General features: G+C 39.6%; 1 protein-coding gene across 1 annotated transcript in view; it reads right to left on the reverse strand.

The window, feature by feature from the left end:
• Window positions 1–12,168: 12,168 nt before the first annotated feature.
• The window catches only part of LOC149802746 (receptor-type guanylate cyclase Gyc76C-like), a 409,761-nt gene continuing 405,910 nt past the window's right edge, over window positions 12,169–16,019 (reverse strand). The window contains exons 22-23 of the mRNA XM_089951308.1: window positions 15,601–15,692; window positions 12,169–14,676 (exon numbers count right to left, since the gene is read on the reverse strand). Coding sequence (XP_089807434.1) covers window positions 14,014–14,676; window positions 15,601–15,692 — 755 coding nt within the window. The 3' untranslated portion in view covers window positions 12,169–14,013. The remainder of the gene's footprint in view (window positions 14,677–15,600; window positions 15,693–16,019) is intronic.

Below are 16,019 nucleotides of genomic sequence, written 5' to 3' on the forward strand. Positions count from 1 at the left end.
CCACCATTACTAATATTGATTGTTTACAAATGGATGTACCAGCCACTGTTATATTCATGTATGACATTGTGTGCTGATTTTCATATTAACACAATGCTAAGTACAGATGGTACGTCTGGACTACATAAAGGTGGATCTTGTAATGCCTGTTTAATGTTTAATGCTGACTTTCAGATCGGTGCAGCAAATCCATTGATGTATTTTAAAAATTAAGCTAGTGGCACCAATCCATACGAATCAAAATGTACAACACTAACAGGGTCAATAACGTATGCAACCCAGTGGGTACACTGACCAGAACTTCCATCAAGATTATTGATACCAGCTTCAGCGTGGTTGTGTTGTTGCTTAATCTCCATGTAGCATCAAGTACATCAAACTTGGACATTATTCTGAATAAGTAAAATGTCCCTAGTTATCTTAGACCCGATCCATGAATGGATTGACTATACCATGTTCCTTGCAGTCTATGGACTCTGCAAGAAGGTGGAGTATACCAACAGTCTTTATTGTATCGTTTTTGTGCTCGTGTAAAGATCAGTCTAACGCTGGTCTATTATTTCTTGGCGGAACAACAGTGTTTCATCTGACGTTCAGTCAGCACCAACTTTTTGAGGCTTTGCAATGATGTTGATTTAAATAATATTGTTGTTCCACAATTCCTTTTTATGCAGATTGTCGCTTTTCAATCTGACCAGGTGTCAGGGTAACATTGTACCAACTTATTTGGGCCTTGATGACCAGGTGTCAGGGTAACAATGATGTGTTTTCTACAGGTGCATAAACGACCCTCATTCGTCCACAAATGCTTTCGACCTGCATTGTTGTGTCTGATAATATAACAGCGATTGCTGTACAAGTTCCAGGAGCAGCTGTTGATCGTGATATACGAGCTCAAAGATGTACGACAACGACTGATTGTCAGAACAAATTCAAGTGTTCCAGTGAGAAATATAATGATGTGAAATCCCGCTGAGATATATGCGAACCCGAATCAATATGATCAAATGATGATATGCCCGAGATTCATAATCGTTCTCAAAATCCAACAGCACGTCTCTGGATAGTTCTTGATGTCCATTTATTCTCAGAGAAACTGAGGCAAACACCATTGGGTTTCTTGCCTGTGTATCTACTCAATTATTATCCTGAAAAGCTATGAATATATGTCGTGGGACTGAAACTTCCTGATATGATGCTATCATTAATGTGAATAGCCAAAGCATCATTACTTTGAATACTGTATGTGGTCGTCGTCAACCATGATTGATTTGCTACCGATATCCATGAAAGACAGCAGCCGGTCTGTATTCAACAATGGCGTTATTGTTGGCATACTCAACAAAAGGTTTTCAGTATCAATTTACCATCATGATCCACAGCTGGGTGCTAGATTTCATCGCTTCCGGTGGCTTTTGAAACAAGTATAATTGTGTCTTTTAGCACTGAAAATAACTGTTCTAGCTTTTCTGCAAAATGGAAAGATATGTGAAATTCAATATGAAAATTATTCATCACCGTTTAAAACTGATTAACGTGCTTGGAATCCTTGGTTGACATTTTCATTCATCGATGCGACTGCATTGCCAGTGGCATTCATTGTTACGTTGTCTCTCTCTGGTTGATCAGTGGTATCTTTGGCAAACATCATTGATGGACCAGTAGACCGTGCATAATCATCAGAAGGTTTTGCCAGATCCACTATAGTCGTGGCAAAGTAAAGCAAAATCTATACATGTCTCAATATTCATTCCATCAATCATATATGTGGCACTAATAATGCCATATCACCATTGTTAACAAAACCAAATTGATCTAAATCTACATATGCTGTATTATCTATTTTCAGAAGGTTACCTTTGATCTTAACGAATGTCTTAGCGGGGACGAAATCTATGATTGTATCGTGAGAAGTAGTTTGATTCCTCCATGTGTCAGATAATGTGCATCATAACAAAAATACTGATGATCACGCACTGATTCATCTTTAAAGATGGGTGCGTCGGTGTCAAATGCGGGATCATATACATGCTTTAACATTTTATTATATTTGCTCATTGTTTTTAATGACGTCGATTCAGACTACTTCACGCTTTCAAGGTTGCTGTTATATTTTTTCTCTTTGGCAGCAGTGTTTTATTGTCAGTGGCTTGCCAGCTAAATCTTTCTGTCATTCATTTGCACCTTGATATATTATTTTACTGACACTTGCTACCATCACTTTGGACAGTTTTCACGGCTGTAGTTTCGCTGTATTAATCGCGCGAGACTGTCTCGGATCGCTGAGAATGCTTTACCAATAACATCCCCAATGGCGGTAATAGCTTTGTCACAGAAAACCTCGACGGCCTTTATTCCTAATTGTTTTGAAATCGGGATTGCTTTTGAGGGTAATGTTTTGAATAGACCTTTAACAACACTGCTGAATCCATTTCCGTAGATAACTTTATATAATAGTAACCATGCATTTGTCAGTGACCATTACGGGTCCATGTTGAACTTTGTGTATTATCACTGATCTAATTGATCAGTCGCTGTAGTAGTTATCGATAAGCTCATCGATAAGTACCCTATATCTGTGTTTCGCCATTAATCCGCCCATTTATAAACGTTGACAAAAATCAGCTGCTTTATAGATAATTTTGGGAGAATTATGACCAGCTCGTCTTCCACCAATCAAAATTTCTAGTTCATCATCAACGCACGACTCAGTGTATCACTAGGTTTTAAGATCCATCACCAACGTAGGTACAGCTTTCTGATGATCTTCGGACAGTCAATCTTAAGCATTCCAGGGTCTCCATAAGACACAGAGGTCTCTGTTTTCTGAGTGTTGGAACGACAGGCGAATGGAAAATGTGTAGCAGTGATTAGCCGAAGAAAATCGTCTGCAAAACTACAGACGCTGCTTCGCACTCATCTTGGAGAGAGTTCATGAATTGTTATGACTTCACGGGCCAGCCTTGAACCATCTATGATTATGTCACGCTTGCTGATTACGCCTGTTAAGCATGTTGTCTGAAGAACACTATGTCGGCTTAGTAAATGTATGTACCAAGAGGATCTCCAGAATACGCAAACTCATTAGTCTTTACGCCCAGATGCGTATGCTGCGTAGAAGATGTGGCCTTGTTCTTGGTTGTACAATTTCCATGCCTATTATAAATGTGTCAAACCCAATGTCCTCTTGAATTTGCGAAAGCACTCACTCCTGCGATGTTGAACTGTTTTGTTTGCCCTGGATCTGTGTGCACTCTCGTTCTGGTAGTGCCTACAGGTAATCTGATAACTTGTTTGTATGTAAGGACAGACGTAAAATGATGTAAAGCGACTCTTTTGTCCTCCGACTTTCAGGTGATCATACATTCGGGTAAAGGAAGTTAGTATTTACGAAGGCGCAAAACATTTTGTTATTTGCCTAAGCTTTTTCTTGAGCAGTTCATAAACTGAAAGTCGATATATTGTAGTCTAGGGCGAGTCTCCTGCTAACACAGGGTAGTATAGAAATAATTCATGTGTAATACAACTGCATTGTCCTGGTGCCTGTAAAGATGGATACGAATACCATTAAACTAATGTATGTGCTCGGCCTGTGCCATCAGAGAGTTCTCGCCATAAGTGGTAAACTAATAATTGGACGTTTGAGTGCGCAGACAAACACTGATGTAGGCCTGGGCTTCGTTTGTGTCTTAATACAGCTAACCTCAAGCTTCCTTCTTCTAGCATCTGTCAGCAAGTCCATATACAAGTTTAGCTGCATACTTTTGGTAGTATTTGGTAAGATCATTCCTGGCAAAGCTATGCATCTTGAGCGGAACCATGGTTGCTTAGTGCACTATAGTTATATATGGTAAAGCTCTCATAGGATAGTAAAGTCTCTTACTTTTAAAGGTTTATTTCTTCTTTGCGTATTAAAATTATACGAACCGCCTGAAAGAAGTCATGAGTCTCTAGCCAATTAAATATCGGGCTAGCTATCTTACCTGAGGCACATCGGTTCTTTGGAAACGGGTGTGTATTTCCTTGATAGGAATTTATAGCATCTGTTAACTCTGTATTAAGTTGAGGCAAGGTATCACTCACTGATATTATTGCTTTACGGTGGCTACGGAAAAGACAGATGATAAAGGAGTATCGTGTAATTGGCTTGGAAGAACTCGGTTACGAGGGGGATCGACTCCAAGAGTTCATTGAAGAACCAATTAAAGAAAGGAAGGCTGAGAAATAAGGGGAACAGAGGGCGGTCGAGACTAGAAGCGAAGCAGAAAGAGAAACCCAGAAAGGGCTGGCCTAGATAGAAGCTGCTGCGAAGGAGAAGGACGTGATGCTCACGCTCTCGAGATGGAAAGGTTACGAGTAGAGGCTAGAACAGCAGACAGAGATGACACAATTCGAATCATGGAGGGAATGAACGATTGATTGCTGACCACTGCATTGTCCAAATAAACATGCTTAGATTTAAGGAAAAGGAAGAATCGATTGACGCTTTCCTCGTTCAGTTTTAGAGAAATTCGCGTATGTACATAAGATACAATATATCATATTGGAAAATCAACGTTTCAGCCTTTTTGCATGATTCAGCTAGGGAAGTTATCACAGCTTAGCAGTAGACCATGTACACTAAAGAAAGCCCTTCTTTGTCATTATCGGTTGACCACCGCAACATACCGGAAACATTTTAGAGAGTCAACGAAATGGCCAACGGAGACACTCACAATTTCACACCCAAATTCGCGGTTATTTGAAATGGCAGAGGTCAACCGGTCCTATGAAAGTTTACGTGACGCGATACTCGAGGAACACGTATTCGGGCCATACAGGAGTTTTCCTGTAAGGGACAGCATAAGAATCTCGGAGAGGTTTCCAGCATGGCAGAAAGTTATGAACAAGGGCACTCAAAGACTGGAGTCAATGAGGGTACAGAAAGACCCCACCCCACAAAGTTGAGAGAGAGAGAGAGAGAGCCAGCCGTACATAACCGTCATGGAGACGGTAAGGTCGGAAGTGGATCTGCGGGTAAGGGGTCCACCCACTGAGAAGGACAATGTTTAAACTATTGAAAACGACTTTGCATGACGGCGAGAACAGCCGACGTGTTACAAATGTATGCGCCTAGTGCATTTTGCCACGGACTGTCTCAAGGTCAGGCCGACTAAGGTAAATACTGTTGCCAGGGCTAAACACGGGATCTAGGAGATCAGTAAACCAATAAGCCTCGCATTCACTACCGTAAGTTGGGAAGATGCCATCCTTCACTATAATTCGCTGTACTAAAAAGGAAATTCGACGCCGTGTGCTTGTCTGGGCTGTCACATGACGTCATACAGGTATATCATTATGTGTTAATGTAACGTAACCACGAAACCCGTACACCTGTACCGGTGAGTGCTGTGGACACGAGGTCGTCAGGCGAAGCCGACGCTGATGAAAGTTACGTTGTCCAGTTGTTAACGTACTGTCGGGCGAGTTGAAAAAAAACTTAAGGAAAAGAACGCAACTCTGGCGCAGTGGAATAAACACGCTGCGGAAGGAACGGAGAAAAGAACTTCAAAGTACTAGGTGAGGTTTATGTACAGAAAGGGAATCTGGTATCGCAATGCCAGAAAAGGACACGAGCACTTCATGTGAGTCGAGGCAAAGTATTGAAGCTCGCGCTTGAAAGTCTCATGGAAGGACAAACATAAATTGCTAAGTCGCATGACCGTTTTTTTTTTCTCAAATGATTCTACTGGCCATTGGTCCCAGGAGATGTTAAGTGATATTGTTTTTCATCTGACAAGTGCCAGAGAATGATACCAAAAACAGATCTTGTACCCGTTCCCTTGGAGAATACACCTCTTATTAATGAACCTCTTCTCCGCATCACAATTCATTTAATTAGACCGATAAAACCCGCGTCCGCGCAAGGAAATCTATATATTTTAACGGTCGTTGTTTACGCTACTTGCTATCAGGAGGCAGTCGCGTTATGCAATATTGATGCATAAACCGTCCCAGAAATTCTGATTGGGGTCAGGTCACGAGTCAGAGTGCCCGACGATATCCTGAACGATGATGGAACGCAATTCACGAGTCACTTGATGGAGGCGTTGAATCGACTGATTTTAATTATGCATCTCACTACAACACCGTATCAACTCGAGTGCAACTCTTCAAGCGGTTTAACGGGACTCTGAAGAACACACTTAAGAAGCTGTGTGAAGGCTGTCCTGCGGATTGGGATCGCAATATTCCTGTCATACTATTTGCATATCGGGAAGTACCGCAAGCGAGTTTGGGGTTTTTCCCCTTTGAACTCACATATGGGAGGACTGTACGAGGTCCCATCGCCGTCAAGAAGGTGAGGTCTCGTCATGCCCGATGCTACAACAAACCATGCAAGTACGATGTAGGAGAGAAGGTGTCGTTGCTGCTGCCAGAAGCAAACAACAAGCTGAAAGTTTGGTGGAGAGGGCCATACGTCGGGATCAAGAAGGTTGCGGATCAACCCTACCTGATAAGGCTACAGAGTAAGGAGAAACTTTACCACACCAGTCAATATACTATAGAGAACGAGAGACCACCACTGAACGAGAGTCACGATCATCAGCGAAGACATCAAAGACGATACGGAAAACGACAAAAACCTTACCGAGCGTCCATTCACAAAGGCCGAGACACCCATGGACGTGAAATGTGACCCTATTCTGACTAGGGATCAGCGGACGTAAGTAGATACGTTACTGACAGGGTATTCTGATGCACTTAGGAGCTATGAGGGAGAACGTCGCTGTCTAGTACAGCTTAAAACTGGTGGACGACCAGCCAGTGCAGCGAAAACCCTACCCTTTTCCTCTCGTGAAGCAACAAGTGGTAAGGGAAGAAATTGAAGAAACGATTGCTCAGGAATAAATTGAACCCGCCGACTCCCTGTACAGTTCCCAAGTTGCCCTAGTACAGAAAAAAGATTGCGACCATCGTAATTGCGTAGACTATAGGAAACTTAATCGGATTACGAAATTTCAGGTCGAAGTGCTACCTGTCCCATGACAAATTTTTGCCAACGTGTCAAGGGCGAAATATTTATCGAAGATGGATTTGTATGTACGAGAAACCTTGCGCGATAGGGGTGTTTATAACATTATGGATGATCTCCGGTTAATCACGGAGACGTGGAGTTAACACCTAACTCTACAAGCAGACCTTTTGGAACGGTTACGTCAAGCTGGGTTGACGGCTCGTCCATCAAAGTGTCACATCGGATTCCGGACCTTAGACTATTTGAGACACACGCTGAGATAAGGCACACTGTCACCAGAGAAGTCTAAAGTGGAGCAGCTGCGAAACGATGCATTCTCAACTACGAAGACCGAGATAAGGTCATTCCTGGAATTGGCCGGGTACTATAGGAGGTATGTGGCCAATTTCTGCGCAATAGCGGAACGGTTGTCTGATCTTACCAGGAAACGGGCCCCGAGCAAGGTTATCTGGACGGATGCATGTGAGCATGCCTTACAAGCTTTGAAAGATAGACTGATATCCAAAGCTGTTGTCCGTCTACCTGGTTTGTCAGGAGAATTCGGGTAAACACCGACGTGTGTGATACAGGTCTTGGTACAGTGTTACTGCAGGAACAACGTGGGAAAACCTTTAATTATCGCATAGGGCAGTCAGAAACTGTCCGAGACCGAGAAGAACTATACCGTATCGGAGAAGGATTGCATTGGAATCGTGTTCGGTATATCATGGTTCGAGAGATATTTATATGGTCGGAAGTTTAGTTTGGAGACCGTTAGCCAATCGCTAATCTTGCACAGACGAAGCTAAAGAATGATGCCTGATGAGATGGTCGCTGTTCTTACAACAGTATCGAATACAGATCAGATACGTTAAGGGCACCGAGAAGGTGGGTGCAGATTTCGTGAGTAGGAGTGCCAAAACTGATACGTTAGATCAGTAGAATTATCGAATGTCATGTTGTATATTCGTGTCCGTAGTTATCATATAGCCTCGTTATGATTTCGTTCTATTGATATCGCGGGTAAATGCACATACTCGCACTTCGGAGCAAAATTTATGTGAATATTCTCAAGCCGGGGGTGTCACGTTGTAGGGAAAATTTGCTGATGCTTCACGTTTCATGTATACATATGTGTTCTTATAGTTAATTCATAGTTAAGAGCACATGGGATAATGCTGTTGTTGTTGTAGGGTTTAACGCCATTTTCTAGCACACGATAGGCTATACATGGCGGCCAGTATTAATGGTGGAGGAAGAACCCTCGAAAACCCCGTAAAGAACCACCGACCCACGAGAAGCTACTGGCAAGCTTTCTCACATACCCACATTGGCTGAATCCGAGACTCGAACCCACGCAGACAGAGGTGAGATGGCTGTGATCCGTAACGGAGAGCGCTTTAGACCACTCGGCCACTCGGGGCCCCCACATGGTATAATGTCATTACGTATTATGTGAGATTACGACTTTAGACCGAATCTGGACAAAGAAACTAACTATTATACAACGACCCGTTTGCTGCTAAATTCAAAAGGGATTCTACCACCAAGCCATCCAGGTAGAGATTCCACTTTTTTAGCACTCAGTCATGATGTCACGACCAGCTGGAAGCAATCGTCGGCTTCTGGGGACCGGAAACCCGAACTTAACAGGTAAGTGACAAATTACCCCGGGGAAGTTTTAAAAGAGACCAGACCGTATCCAATCGAAACTGAGATATTAAAGTCTAATGCGGGGTCTCAGTAAGCTGTTGTTCGCACTAAGTTCATTTTTCCCGTCAGTATAAGTGCGAACGTCACCAGATGTGGATCATAGAGAAGTTGAGAGGCCTCGTTGTGAGCTCGTTGAAATGTGGTGTGGAATTCTAGTAAAATTCTATGTTTGGATTTGTGGACAAAGGCTTCTTGAGGTAACTTAATATTCGCCCGAACTTGTCTCACTTTGCTAATTAGGTGTTGTACGAATTGATACATTATTATGTACATTTGGTAGAAATGGAATATTCCATGTATAGCTGAATTATCTGCATATCGTAACGTAGCGTATAGCGAATTAATTACATGCAAGATCAACGTATGTTAATTGTTGGATTGTGTAATTTATTATGTTAAAATGTAATGCATGACTGAATTTATTAGTGAATTGTGTTAGAACTTGTACTTGCAGTATTAGTATATGACTATACAGAATGTGAAGTATGCAGAGTAAGTCATTGTTAGACTTGTGTACATATCATTAGGTATTTGTATATCTGCATGTGTCTTATATAATTTGTAAGGTTGAAAATGCATATGATTGTTTTTGATGATGATAGTTTACTATATCGAACAGTTAACAATTAGAAATGTGAATGCATGTATTAGAAGTCGTGGATAATATTGTTATTGTTATAATAGCACACTTATTATCGAACAAAGCGTGCATGAAATATTTAGATGCGAGTGCGTCAATTGACCTGATAATTTATTCGCCACTATTCTGGTGAAAGGTGCGTGAGAGTGTGACTAATTCTCCTGAGATTAGAGTAAGGAGACAAGATTATACGTCCCTTCATATTCCACAGAAAGCTTTCTGGGTGGGTGTGAGAGGCGACATCCGATAATCGGAGAGATGGAAGATCTTAAGAGCAGGTGGGAGGTCTATTTTGATGGCAGCAGTTTGTGTCGAGGCTCAGTGCTGGAAGGACACGTGAAAGAGAGTACCGGAAGTGTCTGAAATACGGACCCGGAAATGCCAGGAGAGCAGGTAGTCAAGGGTACCAGAAGTACCAAAAGAGAAACAAGAGACGGACAGATGAGCAACAGAGACCACACTGAAGGGAAACACTCTCATTTAAGGCCTTAAATTGATATAATAAAGTAGTAATTGACAACTGTGAATAGGTTATTTGTTCGAAAAAATTGCGACTGTGAAATTTTTCGATGAAATTGCTGAATACATTTAATATATTTTATTAAATTGTTATACCTTTAATCTTGAGTTATTGATACACCTAGACCGTCGGCATTGCTGATTTGGGGTCGGAGTACTTTAAATTTTATTTTCCACCCCCTACCCCCACGCCCCATATATATATATATATATATATATATATATATATATATATATATATATATATATATATATATATATATATATATCTTCTTAAAAGTCTTGTATCTATTGGACCATACAAATGACATAAAAACATACCATTATGGTTAAGGGAATATATTTGCCTGTTATTTAAAGTCGGATTTTAAATTAGTCTGAGCCGTAGACCGACTTTTCCAAAAACAAAATTCCTTCTACTTTGTTGAATAATGTCTAGAAAAAAAGTAAATTACGTTTCTGTTAAGATTTATAAAAACAAAACATTAATAATTATGAATGAAAGCGTTATCCATTCATTATCTATTTTTATACAAATTAAAAGAAAACTGGCTAAACAATGAACTGTATAATATTTGTTTTAAATTGTGGGTGGCATTTACACTGTTATCGGGTCAAGGAATCATCTTTATTGGATGAAACCTTTGACAGTGCTCAACATCTCACGTTATCCCGAGATACAGATTGGGAAAGTGGTATTCAAACATGAAACGTGAACTGAAAAGGTTAACTTATATTTGAATTATATTGATTTATGGCGTATTTAGGATCACCAGCTCACCATTAGCCCATCATTATGATTCCTTTGAACGTTGAAGCAAATTGCGGGAAATGCAAGCCACAGTTTCCTTTAAGTCAGATGATATTTTTTTAAAATTTGTTTAAGGGCCGTCATTTGTTTAGAGGTTGGGGTGGGTGTAGTGGGGAAATAAATATTGATGGATCAAATAAGTCTTCCCCAGTTTAGCTCGGTAATTCAGAATGGCGACAAAAGTTAGATTGTATTATTCCACGTCGATTTACAAGTTGTCAACTGTCCGATTTAATACAGAAAAATGCTGTACATATCCCCAAGTGTCCTCTCAACAAACCGTAACTCAAAGACAGCGATAAATACCTTTAAGTGTCCAAAACAATCGATACGTGTATGCATTATATGCTGATTCAATCCACACAAGATACCAAAAACAGGTTTAAGGACGGACTGATATATCTGGCAAGATAAATGGAACATTGAAACCCCACCCTCTTCCCAAACAAATTGCATAAAAACTTTGTTAATTAGACACTAATGAAAATTAAAAGTAGAGTTTTTCTTTCTCTTTATGGAACATACTTTTTCAATATGCACATACCATTTATGTCTAAATAGTAAGCTAAACAAGGTGTGAAAAGATTGATAGCGTCCGTACATGGATCAATATTTGAAAGACATATTTTTGTTTGTTCCTCAAAAATTTTATTGAAACGTTGATAACAAAACTTCATTGTTTGATTCAAACATCCATTGTTTTAAATTTCCGTTGATGAGTTTGGACATTATAACGAAATGGCTTACTAAAGTTACTAACTACCAAGACAAAAAGGTTGTACAAAAACACTATCTTTTGAAAGAAGAATGGTCGTATGAATTATCACTTTTCCTCTGATAACTGAAACCATCCGCTGAAAAAATACGGTGTAACATGTCACAAGCACCTGCTTCTGAGACGTGAAAAAAAATGGCTTCAGGAGATGTCTCGATGGCAGTGTATCACTGCAATAATACGATTTACGGAACGTCAGAAGATAATGATTTCAGAAGTGTAATTTCTCTGATTACGAGGATTTAAAGATGGGTTTAACTACATTGTATATTATTGTATATACTCGGATGTAAGTCGAGTCCAATTACAAACTGCACAGACTCAGATCTGATGTGGCATAATGCGCTGGCATATCTGGGTCTGTGCAATTTGTTAGGAGTATTCAGTGGAACAACCAACTTTGTACTTAATTTGCGGTCGCATTATGCGACAGTAGATAGGAGTCTTAGTTGTTTTCGGTTGGATCCGACTTATAAATGAGTACATGCGATATAATGCACAGGATAAATGGCTATTCGCCTTATAACAGAAGACTGGTATGTACAAAGTTCAATGCGATTTGTGCGTCTACAGTATACTGTTCTAGCTCCGTCTAGAAAACTGAAGGAATGAGATACAGACCTGATATTTTAAACGTCAGCATAAAGATATGCTTCATTTCTCTGTACAAGATATGTGTGGGTAAATATAAATTAAAACAATTGAAGCCAAACTGTTTGAACATGTCTTTATATCTGGAATGTTTTTGTGCATCATACAAGTATAGAAGATTAATTAAATAATTTAAACAAACAAACATAATAATACCATTACATGGTGTATATATATTCACGCTCATTTCATTTAGAACAATAGTTGCAGTGAGTGTCATGTTTTGGCTTAAAGTAAGTTTGCGTTCGGGCCAGGAACATATTTACATTTCGGCCAAACATTTGCTTTGCATGCCTAGGCAGTCACGTATCATTTCGAGTTATTTCACCCACGCGCTGCTGGTCAATGACGCGGAAATCCCATTTCACTAATTCAGCTAGAATTGCAATCAAGTACTGCATAAAAAGATAGATTCTGCGTAAAATATTATAAAATAAATTAGCAAGGATATAAATCCTATATAGTAAATTGGGCATTTGCTTTCAGCTGATTCGGGTTCCAAATCCAGAAAGTGTCTCTTCTCACCAAACCTGCTAAATGGGGCACATTTTACAGAGAGACTTTCTATCAATGAATGTGTTTGATAAATTAGGCAAATCATCCTCATTACAATAATCAGTAACTGAATTAATGATAGTATATGATGACAATGAATTCTGTGGGAAGTAGACTGTGTCATCAACGTAGCTCTGCATACCTAATTTGACTGGAATCCAGCAACTGGTAATTCTATGCTTTCGAGCAAAAAAGTTTTGGAGAGTGGTTATTTCGGGGCCATAATTTAAGAAAATAATGGCAAAGAACGTTGGAAATCAAACCAATCGAAGATTACATCAAGATAAAGTTCCATGTCAAACTCTGTTGAAAACCATCGAACGTTGGAAGCGTTATCATAAATGATAATTCTTCCCATCCGACCCCTCCCCCCCCCCACCAAGAAAATGGTGACGGACACATTATTTTAGTCAATAATCATTCAAAATGTTTGAAATCAATTCCGTTTGAGGTCTTTTTAATACAATGCATCATAATGAATTTGGTTGAGATCCAACTATCTTTGGTACAATTGCACTGTAGGAACCCAAGCGGTTGAGGGTGTTCAATCAGTGGCCATAATTATTGTAAATGCTGGTTTCATCCTAATTTAAGCTTTTACAATGATGGATACTGTCACTGAAATCTAACATTTATTGGCTGTATGTAGAGGGAAAACCAGAAAAATAAATTTGGTTGATGTCCAATTATTCCTGATAATGTTATCTTTCAGAAACAAATTACTGGCTGACGAAATGAAGGTTGAACGTGACTATTATATTACTTTGTTGACTTTACGAACAGGGAATGAGCTTACGGAGTAACTCAAAGACAAAATTTTACCTGACACTGGAAAATACAACGCTTTATTGAAAATTTTTGTAGAGTCCAAAGTATATTAAAGGAATTTCAATTTAGAAAATAGGTCTTTCTATTTGAAAACATAATCTGTGCACTGAAAGCGATACTTAAACTTCTAAACGAACTTTTATTTTAGAAAATTTACACCATCTGCAAAATTATCAAACACATAAGCGCATACAAACGATATGAGCTTTATATTTGTATGAATGTTAACTGTGTAGAAAATTTCTTCAAATGTACATGTTTTGGCAAAAATGTTAACTTTTGTACACACTAACGTACCGTAGTTGGTCCAAAGTATCTCCCTGAATGGTCTCTCTCTCTCTCTCTCTCTCTCTCTCTCTCTCTCTCTCTCTCTCGTGGATAACTTGAGCAAATATGGTAAGATTATTGTTAATTACGAATCCAATATTTATATGGTATTCGAACACATCTTGAGCAAACACTATAACCCACATCTAGTTACTGGTTACATCTTCAACTTCATGTCTAGTCATACAGTATTACGGCTATAACATAGAAGTTTGCAGCGACTCCATACTCGTATAGTCTAATTGGAATTCATCAACGTTCGTCCCATCTAGAGAAGGGACCACAATCTTCCTTAGTGGACTATTTGGACGCCATTTTGGTTTATTACCAAGAGAATGTGTCCTTATCAGTAATGCGTCCGTCTCAGTTTGACCGTCTTCCACCTCCTGGTAGGGATTCATTGAAATTCCGGGACGCTGAAGATTTGATCCGGAAGAGGATTTGTTAGCCAAACTGTCCCTCAAAATTCCGTTTATTTTTAAATTTTCATGGCCTTGGATCGTATGATATGTTTTAGGTGAATCCGATCTCAGTACTTGTTGAAAGAAATGCTTTGGGGACTCACTTCTTGAGGATTTTATAATATCATTCATCTTAATAAGATCTAAGAAATTTGTATCGCTATCACTATTCATATTATTAGTTTCCTCGTTGTCATTTAAAACGTCAACAGGGGGTCCAGGCCTTGGGTTGCTCCTGTAGTTATTTTGAAAACATTTAAGGCACCTAGCGGATGTGGTAGGAGTACATGGTTGTGATTCGCACAGGCCCAGTAATTTTTTATTGGTTAAAGTAGTTCGCTGTTGGCGTACGCTCTCGTCTTCGTCTAGTAACCAGTAAGTAAACAATTCCCCTTTGCCCTAAAAATGAAGAAGAATATGAAAAATTAGGCTTCAAGATATGAAAGCAACTTTGAAACACAAATGCTACTTGACAATTGAGCCTTTTTTCGTGGAGGAGAGCTTGAAGAACGTTCTCTGAAAAGGGCCTACAGTTGATGTCCATGAAAACACTGAGAGATTTTTCCTTGTAATATTGAAACTAAAAAGAAACTGTTAACAAAAAGAACAATTAAATTTGGTCGCTGGTTGTATATCCTAAATTGTAAGACGTGTTGAATAAACAATAGAAAGTACATAACGCTGGTCCAGATTTTGCTGGATACACTTTCTTCCAAAGTTGCATCCAGATTCCTTTTTAGGTGTCAATAGTTGAAGCGGAAGAAAAATAGAGTAGAGGCACAATTAAAGAGGACCGCTCCGGTGACACATTGGTTTAGAGGATTCACCTTGGATGCAAGAAGTCCAGGGTTCGAACCACGACCGAGTCATATCAAAGACTTATAAAAATGATACTAGCAGCTTGGTGCTCAGTATTAAGAAGTTAGTGTTAGGGCAGGTCGGCCTGGTGCCAAGATAATGTGATTGTGCGGAACATGATGCTACTTGTCTGCGGCATAGTGCTCTGTGCTAGACATACTATAAACTGCCACACTGCAGACATCGTAACGATCTGGCTGGAAAATTATAAAAACTACATTATAAATCAAAATCGCTCTCTCACACACAGAAACACACACATACACGTAAAGCTATGATTAATTAAAAATAACCCCTCTTAAGTATGTAACGGCGAGTTTTACTAAATAAGAAAATTTCATATCAGAATGCATGTTTCATTTTATGTATAAGAGCGACGGCCTAGATGGTGGCGGAGAGAGCAACGGACATACGAAACCTACATCTCCAAACTAATGTATCAGCGGAGACACCAGTGGCACAAACCTTCATTGCTACATTTCCTCTTGGCTCGATCTTATATCCGCCCAATTTGTCCAATAACTTCTTGCTTTCCCCACTGCAATGAATCTTCATAGCTGCAACAGAAATTGCAACGATTTTCTCCTTTACCGACTAAGGTCATCACAATTAAGTTTCATTCAGTTTTACAGGTTGACAAAAATAACATTTCCATGTGATCTTTCTCTGCACCAATTATTAGGGTCAAGTTCGTTTGAGGCAAAGGTAAAGTGGTACGCTCGCAATGTTCCTGCAGGTTTCCAACGAAACAATTCGTATCGACAATGCACTCAATAAGTATGAACATATCACCAGTGTTATGAGTGAAACTGTACGAGACACGTATCTGAAGGGATAATTTCTTTATATTGTCCATTTGTATATTGTCCATTTACATATTATCT

The sequence above is a fragment of the Sinohyriopsis cumingii genome, chromosome 3 (genome assembly GCF_028554795.1).
Source record: "Sinohyriopsis cumingii isolate HCF-2022 chromosome 3, ASM2855479v2, whole genome shotgun sequence".
In the NCBI taxonomy this organism is placed as follows: Eukaryota; Metazoa; Mollusca; class Bivalvia; order Unionida; family Unionidae; genus Sinohyriopsis; species Sinohyriopsis cumingii.